General features: G+C 43.3%; 1 protein-coding gene across 1 annotated transcript in view; it reads right to left on the bottom strand.

Annotated features, from left to right (window-relative positions):
- Positions 1-2127: 2127 nt before the first annotated feature.
- ABHD1 (abhydrolase domain containing 1) overlaps positions 2128-15994 on the bottom strand; it is a 72781-nt gene continuing 58914 nt past the window's right edge. The window contains exon 9 of the mRNA XM_085613258.1: positions 2128-5440. Coding sequence (XP_085469384.1) covers positions 5223-5440 — 218 coding nt within the window. The 3' untranslated portion in view covers positions 2128-5222. The remainder of the gene's footprint in view (positions 5441-15994) is intronic.

Raw genomic sequence — 15994 nt, 5'->3', positions numbered from 1 at the left:
ATAACATATTCCATTCTCCCCTATCCCAACTAGTCTGTTTTTGTAAAAAGCTGGTGCCAACTGTAATTTCCATTTTGAGGCATAGTGGTCCTTTAAGGACCACTTGGGTATCAAAGAGCAGAAGACACCCATTATAACTTATTCCTGGGTAGGAGTATCAATTACAATTTGTGGGGTCCAGTCCTCCTCAGCAATCATGACATCATAAGCGTTAATTGAAAACAAAATGATCCACTAAATGTACCCATCAATCTGTATTTAAGATTGCAAATTAAATCTATTTCACTTACATGTTTCAACTTGAATGTATTTTTTGGTACCCCCAAGCATAGATTTTAATTGGGGGGGGGGGTCTGTGTGTATCAAAACTTCACCTTGAAAAATAATTTTAAGCATCCTCAGATTCTGAGCTTATGTACAAGTCACATACCTTGGATACATCAAGGTCTACTGCTTGTAGGTCGCCATGCTCTTCATAAAGCGGTTTACGAATCTGAGGGAGTGCCACTATTGACAGGATACCCCGTGTTGCCTTATATAAGATTGGAAATGTGCCTTCCCAAGATTGACACAGTTGAGAATTCGGCACTGGGGAAGAAACATTGATAAGCCCTGGTATTAAAATAAGGTACATTACCTTCAAGATGTTTTCTTGGTGATTTAAAGTTAATATTATTCCGCTTGGTCGAGCAACATGGCATTAGTACATTAATAGTATAAGGATGAATGCCAGGTGTTGCGAGTGTGTGTTGGTGCCTGGCATGTCCTTGACCCAGCAATATTAAATGTGGGTCCACTACTTCAAGCTATTTCCAAAATGAATCTTATTTCGCTTAGTCAGGCGACACCTAATTATTGCATTAATAGTTTGGGGGTTAACGTCAGGTATTTAAGTGTGTATTTGTGATTGGCACGTGTGCGTCTCCTCCATACCCTTCTTTGGTAACACATTTGGTCTAAGTTGCTGACAAATCCCTGTCAAGAAGGTAAGAGGAGGAGGCACAAGATACTTTTGAAGAGATGTATTTGTAAACGGGGAAGGAGCCCATGGCCAACAGTTCCTCGTCCTGCGACATCCAGCTGCAACTGCCTAGACAGTCAGCGCTGGATCTCACAGAGCAAGAAGGCAGAGCATGGAACAAACGTTAATCATACACAGTTCCATACTGAGCTAAGTATACATAGGTTAATTAAACCAATAAAGGACTAAAGATCATGCTAACATACACTACAATCCCCATCACTTCTCTTAACATTTCTCTTTTTACATCAACACTGTGTTCATCCCTAGCATGGTGTGGGGTATATAGGGTAAACTAGGGCCATGTCTGCCCCTGTCCTGTGAAAGGTCACGCGCGTATGGCATAAATTAGAGCTTTTACATGAGAAGCAAATTATGCTACAGAAGGTCAGATTCATTTTTTGTTAGGCACGGGGACATAGAGGGTCTGATTAAGATGTCGCCGTGGCCTCGGGACGAACCGATCTCCATTCGTGGGTCCTGACACCGCCATTACAATGAGACCGCACATGATGCGGTCGCATACTTCCATTTCTCGAAGGGAGCTTGTGCTTCGGTCGTAAGCCGGCCATAGCACGAGCTCCCATGAAGAAATGAGATTGTTAATCCCTGTACCGCGTGGCAGGCACCTCAAGCCCCCAACCAGAGGCCGTGGAGGAATGGGGGCACTGCTAGGAGCCCCCAAAGTTGCTTTCCCACAGGTTTTGCATGTCGAAAAGACCGACATGGAAAGCCTGTCGGAAACCGACAACGTAATCCTGACAGCAAAAACGCCGTCCTCAGGGATTACATTAGGGCCTCCAACTGGCCCATCGGAATCCAGTTGGAATGAATGGCTGGTTTCAATTCCGACCACCCACATTGTTATTAGGCAGTCGGAATTGAAAGCGGAGATGTCGGTTGGAGACTTTCCGAAAGACATCATAATCGGCCCCTAAGTGATTTGCCCAGCATCACAGGATGTTGAGCCGACGCAGGGACTTAGACCTGGTTTCCCAGTTCAAAACACTGCAGTCCCTATATAAATTTAGTATTAAGTTGGGTACCTTCTGTTCAAGAATGACTGGTCAGAATAAATCAGAAACACAAGTAAAAATACAAACATCTATGGAAAACGTGGATTTATTTTTTCAGTTGGATGAGATGAGCTGTTAGCTTGATCTATCACTCTGAAAAGACCATGTCTGAAAAGACAACAAACAACATTACTCCAATAGTGCACAAGTTCACCGATTTGGTTCAAAATATCATCATACAACAATAAAACAGATGTTTCTGCTTTTGTTGTATGAATTGAGTTGTGTGTGTGTGCTGTGAACAAGAGAATTATAGAAGAAGATTAAAAACTGTAATAATATGGCTTCAAAAGATGCAATGTGATTGCACAAGAAGGGTGTGAACATGCGATAGGAGACACTTACTGCACTCACTCAGCCAACCCCTTACGGCACTCCTAAAAAGCGTCATTAACTGGCTGGTTCGCGTATTTTTAAAGTGATTTAAAATCTACAAACTATAGTTTTCTACTGACGATTTGCCTGGATCTCTGGCTTTCTGGCCTTCCACAAAAATCAAACAAACACTGTATAGTAGTAAGGATTGTAGAAATGTGCATTAGCAAAATAAACTGGTTTTTTTCTCCCGGGGAATCAATTATGCCCTTTGAGATACCCCGTGCTCCACACATCCTGAAACAATAGGGGTGCCTGGGACAAATTTCCACCACATTCACACCCTTACACATAGTTTGGAGTTAACTTTTGATATATACAGGATTGAAAAAAAAACATGTGAAATGCTTATGCTCACAGCCATTCCACAACATGGTCATACCATCTCCCCCTCCCCACAGAACAGCAATCTTCCTTTCCCACATAAACCTATTACTCCAGAAAATCTACCAAATATTCTATAGTAACCAAGTTCCATCTGATGGTGTAAATGCCCACAGATCTCTGGAATTAGTGCCATAATTTTCTTTAGTTTCCGAACTTCCATATAAATATTTACAAATCTGTCCTGTGCTGTAGACAATATAAGCCACTCTATATCCATTGTTTTCAATCAAGGCGGGGGGAGAGTGAAAAAAGACAATGATATTGATAGGCACCTTATGTAGGAAGAGTAAAAAGTGATGAAGAGCAAACACAAAGTGCAGATGCACAAGAGCTGCTGCTCCAGGAACAGGTCTAGTGCTGAGCCCAAAGGGAACTGAGGCTTTAAATCTGTAAACAGTGACAATGCACCAGTATAGTAGGGCTGTTAGACAAACATAGACTTTCACCTAGAATGAAGTTAGAAGATTTTTTGTGCCTTTCTTAAGGGAACCCATTTTGTTTGGCTCCCTGGCAATGCTAAAGGTTGTTGGAGCCATGAGCTGTTGTTCTCAGTGCTGAAAGGTGCAATGCTGTCTGGTGAGCACTTCTTTCTCTGGGGCCTGATGCCTGTGCTGAAACCACTAGGAGATAATACATGCTTATTTTTACTTTGATGACCAATAGAGAAAGAGGAATGTTTGGGGTGGGAAGGAGAGGGAGGTAAGAGGGGGCAAGTCTTTACAAAATTGAAACCAAAACAAACATTTTAAGTGCTAATCCTTTAAAAGTGTATACATAATGCTGAATTAGTCATGGTAGTTACACGACATATCACCTTTGAGCTATTTGTACTTTTAAAAAAATATAATGATCGCCACAAAACCTACATTTCCATTCTGTCAAGCTCTACCTCTAAATGGATCAGAATTAGTAAAATGTAGTTTGAGGTTGTGTCCTCTAAGTGCTTTTTACCACATGCTTGATGATCCAGAGCTTATGTAGGGCCAGTTACATTCCTGCTTGGGCAAACGAAGAAAGTAAGTGCTTAGGCAAGCACGCGCACCTACACGGCGGCGCAAGTTAATGCATTTTTAACCCCCCAGGAGAGCCAGCCTTGGCTGAAATACTGTTGGTGACACGCCATCACACTGTAATCTTTTGTTCCATGATACCACTGGTTGTTCTGTCGCACCCACACAATTCAGCGAGACTATTACAGATTCCCAGTGTGCTGGTGGCCCGCGCTACTCCTGGGCGTCAAGGAAGTGACTCGAACAGTGGAGTCTGTTGAGAAGACTTCTTGGTTATGATTGGAGCAGACTATAGATGCTCCAAGAGAAACATACTGTTTCTGCTGCATGCTGAAAAGTAATCCTTGGAATTTGGGGTAACGTCTGTCAATAGAGTCAGAGAATCTAAAACCTCGATATTTTATATATGAAGATGGGTACACTGCTGATTGCACTGCGTAAGTCAGTGACCACTATTCACTATGTAAAATTGGGTAAACCACTTGAAAACAGTGTTCACCAAATATCCCAATTGTGAGGGGTGATGTTGTCAAATAATCTTGAAGTCTATTTTAAGTTCAGTATGTTAAAATATATGTATTTTCTATTTGTTGTTAATTTCCATAGTTAGGGCATTTTTGCACAATGCAATAAAGCTTAAATAACTAATTTACTCAGAGAATAGGGAGATCTCATAGGGAGCCGGCCAAAGCTACCTTTTTGAAACATTGCCATCCAGATGGGATGGCCCTGACCATCATCAGCCTAGGAAGGTGGATATCACGTTTGACGTCCATCTGCTGGGCCAGGAAGAGATATCGGATCCGTCATTAGCTTGCTGTTCCCCATCCTCAGCTTCATTGAGGACGACTGTAGAGTCAACGCTACGGAAACAGGATGAGCCCCTGCCTGGTCCAATCTGAAAAGAATACTACTGAGGCCATCCTTAACCCTAGAAGAGCGTCTCATAGGATCACTACACGCCACCTGAGAGAGAGCTTTAGAGTCCACTCTTAGGAATGCAACAGAGATTCATGGGGTTCAATAATGCAATGACATCACTTCTGAAAGCAGAAAGAAGATCATGGAGTATTTTGGCCTCCAACATCCCTCGTTGGCCTCTCCCCAAAAAAGGATCCCATTGTAAAGTGCATTGTTAGCTGGGTTAAAGTTGTACTCTATGAGTCTTTAGTGCAAGATAGTCTATCACACACACTTAAAATAAAAAAAAATACATTTGACTATTAAATGAGATTAGTGGTTCACTGAACTAGACGTGTCTGTCTGGAGGAGCTAAGAGTTACCCCTTGTATGGCCTAAGTAAATGTCCTTCATCGCTTGGGCCCAAGGTAAATGGGCATACTCTTGTTATCACTATCTAGGAGTTGTGCTTTTCCAATCGTCAACACCGTTGCAGAGTTCACTGAGCTCCTCTGGATGTTCAAATGCAGCACTGATGAACTGCCGGTACACGCGGTCCATGTAATTCTCATGCCGCGGTAAAAGACCTTCCAGGAAGCCAATGTGCCCTCCGTGCATGGTGACCAGCAGCGCCATGTTTGGGACGTTCTTGGCAATATCCAAGGGGATCGCTGGAAGAAAGAAAAGCAAAGAATTAAGAACCAGAACACTCCATTCTCATGCTGTTCTAATTATTATCATTTTTGTATTGAAAACACATAACCACTCTAGCTATCACCTAAGAGTTCCTAACCACAACACAATTTATGATGAAAAAACATCAAGAGAAAGATATTTCAAAAAGGTTGGCTTTCCTCGTGGGAATGAACAAAGTTGGATTTTTAGGTTCACCCTAGGTAGCGCATGCGCTGCATGCTGTATCCAGAATATGTGCTTAAAGCACCTCCCATTTTTTCTATTGGCTCCTGTTCGTACCCTTCCTAAATGCCTGCTTTTGTTTGGTAGATATGCCTAATTAGTCCTGCCTTTTGGTGTTTCGGACCCAGCTGACTGCCCCGGTTACGTGTGATTGTACTCTTTTTTTTTTGTAAGGTGTGTTCCTTCCTGCGCACTATTTTTTATTTTTTTGTTGCTCTCCCTCACTTCGTGCATCAGCATGGCTAGCCCTTCATGGAAGCAGCGCTTCATATTTTGGGCTGTAACGTGATTTCGTGCTTAGCTGATGGCATTAGGTTTGCTCCTTGGTTCGTCTTTGGTCCTTTCGCAATAAATCCAACTGATCGCATGGATTTATCTGCCTCACCATGGTGTTGGGGCCCCCTTCTGAATATGATGAACCCTACCCCCTCATTTCATGACACTCATCTCACACTGCCCACCTCCTTATAGTTTCCACATTTTCTGCTCTCCTGCTGGCAGCTGCCCCCACCTCTTTCTTCCTCTACCTCGTATTCCCTCTCTTTCTGTCTCGCTCCACCTCACTTGCGGAAAACCATGACTTTAATCAACGGCTCTTACCCTCTACTTTATTTGTTACCCTGTGACATGGAACCAAAAATGAAAGAAACACTTAGTGCCAGTGAAGCTGTACTTTTGTTTTCTCGTCTTTCTTTAAATAAAATTGTTTTCTCCAGTTGGGGAAGTGCACCATTCCTGGAGGTACTGCAATACCTGGTTGAGGCGTAGAGTGGAAAACATTGAATGTGATTTTTAACAGCTGTTCTCATTATTTTACTTTATAAAATGTGTACCGCTGTTCCGTGTTCAGGGATGTGGTCTTTTTAAACCATACTGCTCAATTTTTGTAAGGATATAGGTAATTGACACTAAGGGGTCGATTCCGATCCTGTATTTTTTTGTCCCGTACGACTCGTATCCGTAATTTTTTCCGTACGAATCGTACAAGTCCCGTCCAACCCGTGAAGTACGATTCGTACGGGAAAAATACATACGGATCTGCCCGATCCGTACGAATCGTATCTGGAAAAGTTGTACGAGACGGACCCGGACACTCTTCCATACGAAGCCTAAAAATACAGTCCGACCGTACAAGTACGATCCGGACCGGCTTTCCGATTTACGAATCGTACGGAAAACGTCCCGTACATGTGGAATGACTTGTACATATGCAATGTCGGTGTATGCACCGTACATACGCAATGTTGTTGTACGCACAAATGTTGTATTAAGCACCGTACATAGCAATGGTGGTGTACGCACCGTACATAGCAATGTCTGTGTACGCACCGTACATAGCAATGTCGGTGTACGCACCGTACATACGCACTGTCTGTGTACGCACCATACATACGCAATGGCGGTGTACGCACCGTACATAGCAATGTCCGTGCATACACAACGCATGGGGGTGTATGCCTGTACGACTCGTATCCCAAATGTACTGGTGCCGTAACGGGGTACATGTGGTACGCACCGTACCCACGCATTCATTGCGTGTGTACGGTCCGTATCACTGTTCTACTGTGCCGTAGGGGTACGTGTGGTACGCACCCTACATGTCCACTTCCGTTGTTGTGATACGCAGGGGTTGCTGGACACGCCCCCCCAAGTGACCAGACCCTGGTGGTAATGTATGGCCTCCATATTATAGGTTTGGCTTTGAGTATGGGTTATGTTTCCTGCCCCTCACCCCCCACCCTGGCCCCTGGGTGTTGTTCTCACCTTCTGCGGCGTGTGCGTCGGGTGCGGTGCACCAGGTCGTAGGCAAAGAGGACCAGGATGACACGTACGACGGGGTTCATGGTGTGTACATCGCGTACCAGAGCTCCGTTGCTTAGCGGTTCGCGTAGGACTCTGCTTTTCTGGCTGTGTTTGGCTCCCGTAAAAAAAGAGCCGTACGGAGTGACGTAGGGACGAATCGTACTTGCTGGGCCGGAATCCGCTGCCTGAATACGTCCGGACGTCGCGTACAAGCTGTTCCGGATCAGAATCTCAGTTTTTTTTTACCCATACGGGCTTTTGTACGAAACATACGGAAATAGGCTTTCTGTACGAATCGTACTTTCTAGGTTGTACGGAAAGTTTACCGGGTACGAGTCGTACGGGGAAAACGCTCCGTACAACGATTCGTACAGCCTTTTTCCAGGATTGGAATCGGCCCTTAAAATGGGTCCTTTCTGGGTCCTGTAGTCATGTCCTTAACTTTTCAGGCACATACACTCATTGATTTCTAAATAATGAGTTTAAAAGCATTAATGTAACCATGTTTTTCCGGCTTACATTTCACATGCTTTACATCATCTGCCATTCCCTATGCGTGTTTGTTTTTCCAGGATGTTACTTTTTTTTTTTAATCAGCCATCATATTACTCTGGTCTGGTTACCGTCATAACCCATTTCCCAATTTCTGGTTCTCCAACAAACATTATCACGCCACTGAATTAAAAAAAAAAAAGGAAAAAAACATTGTCATTTTCAACGCCAAGAGCTCTAACTTTCACAAATTGGAGACCGATTGCATTGCAAATTTCTCGTTTTCTATGTGATCTTTAACAGTATATCCTTGCTTAACTCTACAATTAAACTAGAAGCTCTGGATTTGTCATTGAAAGAGTATCACCTTCTGTGGACGAATCGCATTTTATTTGAAAAAAAATCCCAAATCATAGGATGGTACTGTACAGTACCGCACATGCATACAATTAACAAGGTTCACTGACAAAATATCGCCCCTCAAAATATTGTGACGAAAATATTGATGTAAAAAATATTGTCATCTTATACTATTAAGGCAAGTACAAAAATATCGAAAAAATATTGTTGTTTAAATATTATTTAAATGTATATAAATTAAAATAATAAATATTAAATAGTAACATTAATTTAAAAAATAGAACAGATTTTATATTTTAACAAATAAACGTAATTAAAAAAAGTTAAACAAAAATCTATAATATATATATTTACATATATCTACTTAAAAAATGATTATGAAACTAATCATTTTAATTTATATTATAATAACAAAAGGGCCTGAATACAATTGCGGAGAGACCGCCACTGACAGGCTGTCAGTGGCATTCTACCCGTCATCATAACCAAGTTTACCGCCTGCCACATTTGGATGGCGGGCGGCTGGCGGCTGTCGGAAAGACCAACCACCATGAATCCAACGGGGTCCATCAGAGGGGGAGTATAGCCGGCAATAGTGGCGGCGCCTACCAGGCACTGCCATAGGCATTACGATGTTCCTTTCCGCTGGCCCTTTCATGGCAGTAAACCTGCCTTGAAAAGGCTGGCAGAAAGAGACATTAGGGGCCCCTAGTGGGCCCCCCTTACCTCCTGGCCACCCTACACGGGACCTGGGGTGGCACCATAGGTGCCCCCTACATTTCCCTGCACCATGTTACAGGCACCGCATGGTGTCTGCCACGTAGTGCAGGGATATGTAAAGTGTCCCTATTTTGCATTGCGGTGGGTGCTGCAGCTAGCAGCACCCGCCGCAATGCAAAATATAGGTATTGCGACCACCATGGTGGCGGTCAAATCGTAATGCCTACTACAGAACCGCTGACATACCTGTTGGACGGAGCAGATTCCCAACAGGATGGAGGGCGGTCATAATAACCCCCAAAATCTTTTTAAAAAACAAGCCATTCTAATTAAATTGAAAAAGTAAACAACTTAAAATTTTGTAAAAATATTTTACACTTTACGAACATTAACAAGTATAAATATTATAATTTTAAATAAACAGAAACTTAATAATATAGATTACATCAATATAAAATAATTTTTAATATATAAAATGTAATACATATACTATTCCCACTACAATTTATACATAAATACGCAAACTATTATAGTAAATATATAAAACATTTACTACTCCCACTTCATGCAACGCAGAAAATAATAAAACTGGGTAAAATATACAAATCTACCTCCAGTAAATGCAAGTAGGAAAAGTGTTGGATTACGGAAGGGTAAAATGTACTATTCCCACTCCCGTCAGCACAACAGTAGGAAAAGTGTTGGATTGCGGAGGGGTAAAATTTACTATTCCCACTCCAGTCAGTGCAACATTAAAAAGAAACTAAATATCTTTTTTTTTTTTTTTTTTTTTAAAACCTTTATTTGTGCATAGTAAAAGAACAAATACGGGCCTACAACCATCAGGCCGGCCACAATACGGTTGAGCACAGAGACAAACAATACATCCCCTGTGCGTCAAGGTCAAGATTAGCAACGATTCAGGATTCATACACTGGAGGGATCCTTGACACCGGGGGAAGGAGAAGTGAAGGTTAATTTTAAGGTTTTCAAAAAAAATTTTATCGGGAAAAAAGTCAGTAAAGGATAGAAACAAGGAGATTCGAGTCCGCAAGTCGGCTTCATACACTGGAGAGCAGCAGCATCATTAAAACAGCCATAGAAAATCTCATACAGTAAGGCGATGCAATTAGATAACAGGATCATCACAGTAGTAAATACGCACCCCCTAAAAGCCGCCCCCACTCAATCCACCCCACACCCGGACCCCGAATCGAAACAAGTATAGCGCAGAGACATGAAAGAAAGAGGCCCATAGAACTAAAAAAGAAACAGTAAATTACCCCCCCACCCTACACCAATGCGGAGGCTATGGCCTACCCCCCCCCCCAGCATAGTGCCTGTCGCCCAATGAACCCGAAATATAGACGAGAGAGAAAGTAGGAATAGAGTAAAGAAACTAAGAGAAGAAAGAAGAAAGGAGGCGGGGAGGAGCCCACGTATCCTCAGGAGCGCCCGACACCACCGGCCAACCAAGCCTCCACACACTGAAACCCCACTACACCCAAAGGCGGTCGTGGGAAGATAGCATGTAACACCACGGAAATGAAGGCAGACAGATCGCGACGAGTGCGCACAACATAAGTAGACAATTCCAGTTCCAGTCCCAGCCCGGCCGTGAAGCCATGATGATAGAAAGTAATCTAGCCCTGGCCCGATCGCGGGCGTACGATTAGACCCGCCCCCTCGTGAAAAGAAACTAAATATCTTGAACAAAATAAAATAATTCCCAAAACAAAGTAAATAAAGAAAAATATAAATATGTACAAAGCAAACTACAAATATAGTTAATATAAAAAATTTTTAAAAACATATTACAATGTTAAATACATATCACAAATAGGCCTGGGCAGTGAACCTCGCTCCGTTCGCAGAGTTTTCCGTACTCTGCGCTTTGCATAGCTTGCGTAGTGCATACAACTCCACTCCACGTAGTGCGGCGGAGTTTTTTGCGTGCTTGCCAACAGTAAGTTGGCGAGCGCGAGCTGCCACTCAGGTAGAATTTCTACTTGAGTGGTAGGGAGATCAACAGAAATTGCACTCCGCCACTTGCGGAACTCCGCGGAGGCGTTTTGTCACTTTGCGGAGTTCCGAGTAGCGAAACTCTGCGCACTATGCTCAGGCCTGATCACGAATAACTACAAATATTATAAATAAAATATAATTTTCATACATAAATATTTTTATTTAAAAAGTATTTAAAAAAATATTTATTAGATAAATGTAATTTAGTTACTTCCCACTCTATAACACCACAAAGCTCACAACCTACACCTAAAACTTAACTTGGAAAAGCAAATTATTTACACTATTAATATAAATATTTAACAAACTAATTATCATTAATTAATTATTAATTCATTTGCTTTTCACAATATACCCCCACAAAACACACACACTTATATTTAACAGAAAAGTATTTACACAATTATCAATTTAGTAATAAAAACATAATAAAAAAATAATTATTAATTACTTAAAATAATTTACTTCCCATACCCCTACAACACTCGCAACCCACATCTAAAATCTTTAACATAATTAACTATTAATCAAATATTAATTAAAAACTAAATATTAATTCATTAAAATTAACTTCCCACCTTTTACCCCTATAAACCCCGCAACCCGCAACTAAAATTAAACTTAAAAAATAACACTTAAAGTAATTGTCAATTAACTAAATATTGAACTAATTATTAATGTAAATTAATTTATCCCCATCCTTTACCCCTATAAACCCCACACCCTGCACCCAAAAGAAACGAATTACAGAATATAATTATCAATATTATTTAACTCATTATTTATTGAATTAAATTACTTACCACCCTTTACCCGTATCAACTCCACTACCCGCACCAAATTTTTACACAATTAGCATAATTAATTAATATTAACTAATTATTAATTATTTAAAATAAATTACTTTTCACCCTATACCCTTATAAACTCCACAACCCGCAAATAACATATACATTAAAAAAAACGATTACATTATTAAATACCAATTAAATGAATAATAAATAAAAAATAATCATTCATGTATTATAATTAAATTACTTCCCACCCTATACCCCTATAAACCCAAAACCGCTACAGCACTAAAAATCACAAAAATGAATTAAATTCAATTCAATAACTACAAACAAAATTGCAAAAAGTTTTAAAAACATGTTTATACAAAACATTTACATTACATCGATTTAAAATATATTCTAAAGTAAATAATAAAAAAATTATATTTTAAACTATATTTTGGCAAACAATATTAATGACTTCGATATTTTAAAAATCCATATTACTTACCTTAAAATTGATATTCTCGACAACGATATTCTTGCTGATGATATTTCCAGATCACAATATTTTGGTATGGCAATATTTTATTTTCGATATTTTGTCTGAATACCAATCTACAATGTCATGAACTATACAAAATCAGGGCATGATAACTGTCTAAGTCTACCAAGAACAGTAGTAACGGGCAAATCCCAAGTTTAAAAAAACAGGAAACTAGAAATATAGAAAGCAGCAGACTGAAATATGCGGATGTATTTTCTTTATTCCACTATTGGTGGTATTCAACCCCAGATACTAAACATGCTTTTCTGGTGGAGAACTGTGAAGGAGCATCCCAAAGTTCAGGTGTAAAAAGCACTAAAGCTACAAAAATGAAATAAAATTCAGAGTGGGTAAGCACATTGAACAAAAGAGGGCGAATCAGACGGTGGTGAAAAGACCGCTAAAAAAGCAAGACCTCATCAACTCCCATCAAAAAGATAAAACTAACCTTTTAGGGAAAATGATCGATCTTTACAGACTGATGTTTCGAACCATGAATATGTAGGCATTCAGGCCGGTCTGGAACTTCTTAAGGCCTTCTTCAGAGCAAGCAGCGAGGAAAGAGCAATAATCGAATCTCTTCATGGAGAATAGATATTTTGCTTTGGGTGACTGACTTCAGGCAAATTGCCAGTTAGTATGGAACTTTCAGTTTGGTGAGGTAGTGAGGATGCTCCAATTGTACAAGGCCTTGTATAGAAGACAAATGGTGTGAATTAAATTCTTTGCTTGATCTGGAGGTAGTGGACAATCATCAATGAAGGATAACTGTGACCTGTGTGCTATAGAGCTTGGTTTGGCCAACAGAGGTCTCCTCCAGACAGTTATTCTTCCTAAGAGGTACGCTTTAGGGATTTCCATGACCACCTTGTCCATGGTTGGAGGTACTTGTATTACAGTGGTGTCTGGCAGTAAACCACAGAATATTGAGTAAGCAACTTATTTATAGACAGGCATGTTGCTGGTGTGCTGGTAAACCAGTGCAGCAGAGCTGCCGGCACTAAAGCACAGGCTGTCCCTCTACTTCAAACACAGTTTGGCACAGCAGCCAAAACTGCTGCACTGACTATATGCCAGGGATACTAAGTGATGCTTGACAGAGCATGTCCCTAGCCTGGCTCTAGTTCTGTGGGACGCTCCTGTAAATCCACCCAATGCATTTCGGTTATTCAGTGACCTTCGTCAGGGGTATCTATAATAATTAAAAATATGCATCAACTTCATAATGATCTTATACAGCAGACATTCCATTCTAACCCTTTTATTATGAATCCATTCCCCTTAACGTGATTTGTGCTCCATACTCCTAAAGCTAGTGTTTTCAATACCGTCAACTGTAAATGCGTGCCCCACCCCTTCCTACCCATGACCTAATATTCAAACATGCTCCACAGATCATCCCCAGTAATTTACAACCTTTTATACCTCTAACACCTCATCAACACACTATGGTGCCGATCACGATCCGGTAAAAAATTCCCCCGTGCGACTCGTATCGGGTCTTTTTACCGTACGAATCGTACAAATGCCGTACGAACTGGCAATCACGATTCGCATGGTAAAAAGTCCATACGACCCGCACCGGGAATCATTCCCCACACGTCCTCGGGTCGGAAAATGTGTCCGACACGTCCTCGGACGATTTACCTTACAAACGTAAAAATCCAAGTCCGACCGAGGAATCACGATCCATCCCGTGCGTCCGAGCCTACAACCGTATGGAAAAAACACCGTCCGCACCGAACACCAATAGCAACCATGGAGACATGTGCCCGCATACGCGCCCAACACTCCCCCCAGCCCCCGTACGTCCGACACGTACCCCCCGTATATGTATACCCCCACCCGTCTATGTACACCCCAGTACGTTCCAGTCGTACCCCCACCCCAGTACGTGTCGTACCACCGTCAATGTAAACCCCCCCACCCCTGTACGTGTCGTACCACCGTCTATGTACACCCCAGTACGTTCCAGTCGCACCCCCACCCCAGTACGTGTCGTACCCCCCGTGTACCTACACCCCAGTACGTTCGAGCCACACCCCCACCCCAGTACGTGTCGTACCACCGTCAATGTACACCCCCCCACCCCTGTACGTGTCGTACCACCGTCAATGTACACCCCCCCACCCCTGTACGTGTCGTACCACCGTCAATGTAAACCCCCCCACCCCTGTACGTGTCGTACCACCGTCTATGTACACCCCAGTACATTCCAGTCGTACCCCCACCCCAGTACGTGTCATACCCCCGTGTACCTACACCCCAGTACGTTCCAGTCGTACCCCCACCCCAGTACGTGTCATAGCCCCGTCTACCTACACCCCAGTACGTTCCAGTCGTACCCCCACCCCTGTACGTGTCGTACCACCGTCAATGTACACCCCCCCACCCCTGTACGTGTCGTACCACCGTCAATGTAAACCCCCCCACCCCTGTACGTGTCGTACCACCGTCTATGTACACCCCAGTACATTCCAGTCGTACCCCCACCCCAGTACGTGTCATACCCCCGTGTACCTACACCCCAGTACGTTCCAGTCGTACCCCCACCCCTGTACGTGTCGTACCACCGTCAATGTACACCCCCCCACCCCTGTACGTGTCGTACCACCGTCAATGTAAACCCCCCCACCCCTGTACGTGTCGTACCACCGTCTATGTACACCCCAGTACATTCCAGTCGTACCCCCACCCCAGTACGTGTCATACCCCCGTGTACCTACACCCCAGTACGTTCCAGTCGTACCCCCACCCCAGTACGTGTCATAGCCCCGTCTACCTACACCCCAGTACGTTCCAGTCGTACCCCCACCCCAGTACGTGTCGTACCCCCCGTGTACCTACACCCCAGTACGTTCCAGTCGTACCCCCACCCCAGTACGTGTCGTACCCCCCGTGTACCTACACCCCAGTACGTTCGAGCCCCACCCCCACCCCAGTACGTGTCATAGCCCCGTCTACCTACACCCCAGTACGTTCCAGTCGTACCCCCACCCCAGTACGTGTCGTACCCCCCGTGTACCTACACCCCAGTACGTTCCAGTCGTACCCCCACCCCAGTACGTGTCGTACCCCCCGTGTACCTACACCCCAGTACGTTCGAGCCCCACCCCCACCCCAGTACGTGTCATAGCCCCGTCTACCTACACCCCAGTACGTTCCAGTCGTACCCCCACCCCAGTACGTGTCGTACCACCGTCAATGTACACCCCCCCACCCCTGTACGTGTCGTACCACCGTCAATGTACACCCCCCCACCCCTGTACGTGTCGTACCACCGTCAATGTAAACCCCCCCACCCCTGTACGTGTCGTACCACCGTCTATGTACACCCCCCCACCCCTGTACGTGTCGTACCACCGTCAATGTACACCCCCCCACCCCTGTACGTGTCGTACCACCGTCCATGTACACCCCAGTACGTTCCAGTCGTACCCCCACCCCAGTACGTTCCTGGCGCACCCCCAACACAACCTCCTAAGTACGGAGCGCACCCCATGCCCCAACATCACAACCGCATGTACGAGTCGTACAAAGCCACACACAAGGACAGCACCGTACAACCAAATGGCCCATGTACACAC

This window comes from Triturus cristatus, chromosome 6 (genome assembly GCF_964204655.1).
Source record: "Triturus cristatus chromosome 6, aTriCri1.1, whole genome shotgun sequence".
Taxonomy (NCBI): Eukaryota; Metazoa; Chordata; class Amphibia; order Caudata; family Salamandridae; genus Triturus; species Triturus cristatus.
The sequence above is the reverse complement of the archived record's forward strand: the minus strand, read 5'-3'. Positions and strand labels throughout refer to the sequence as shown.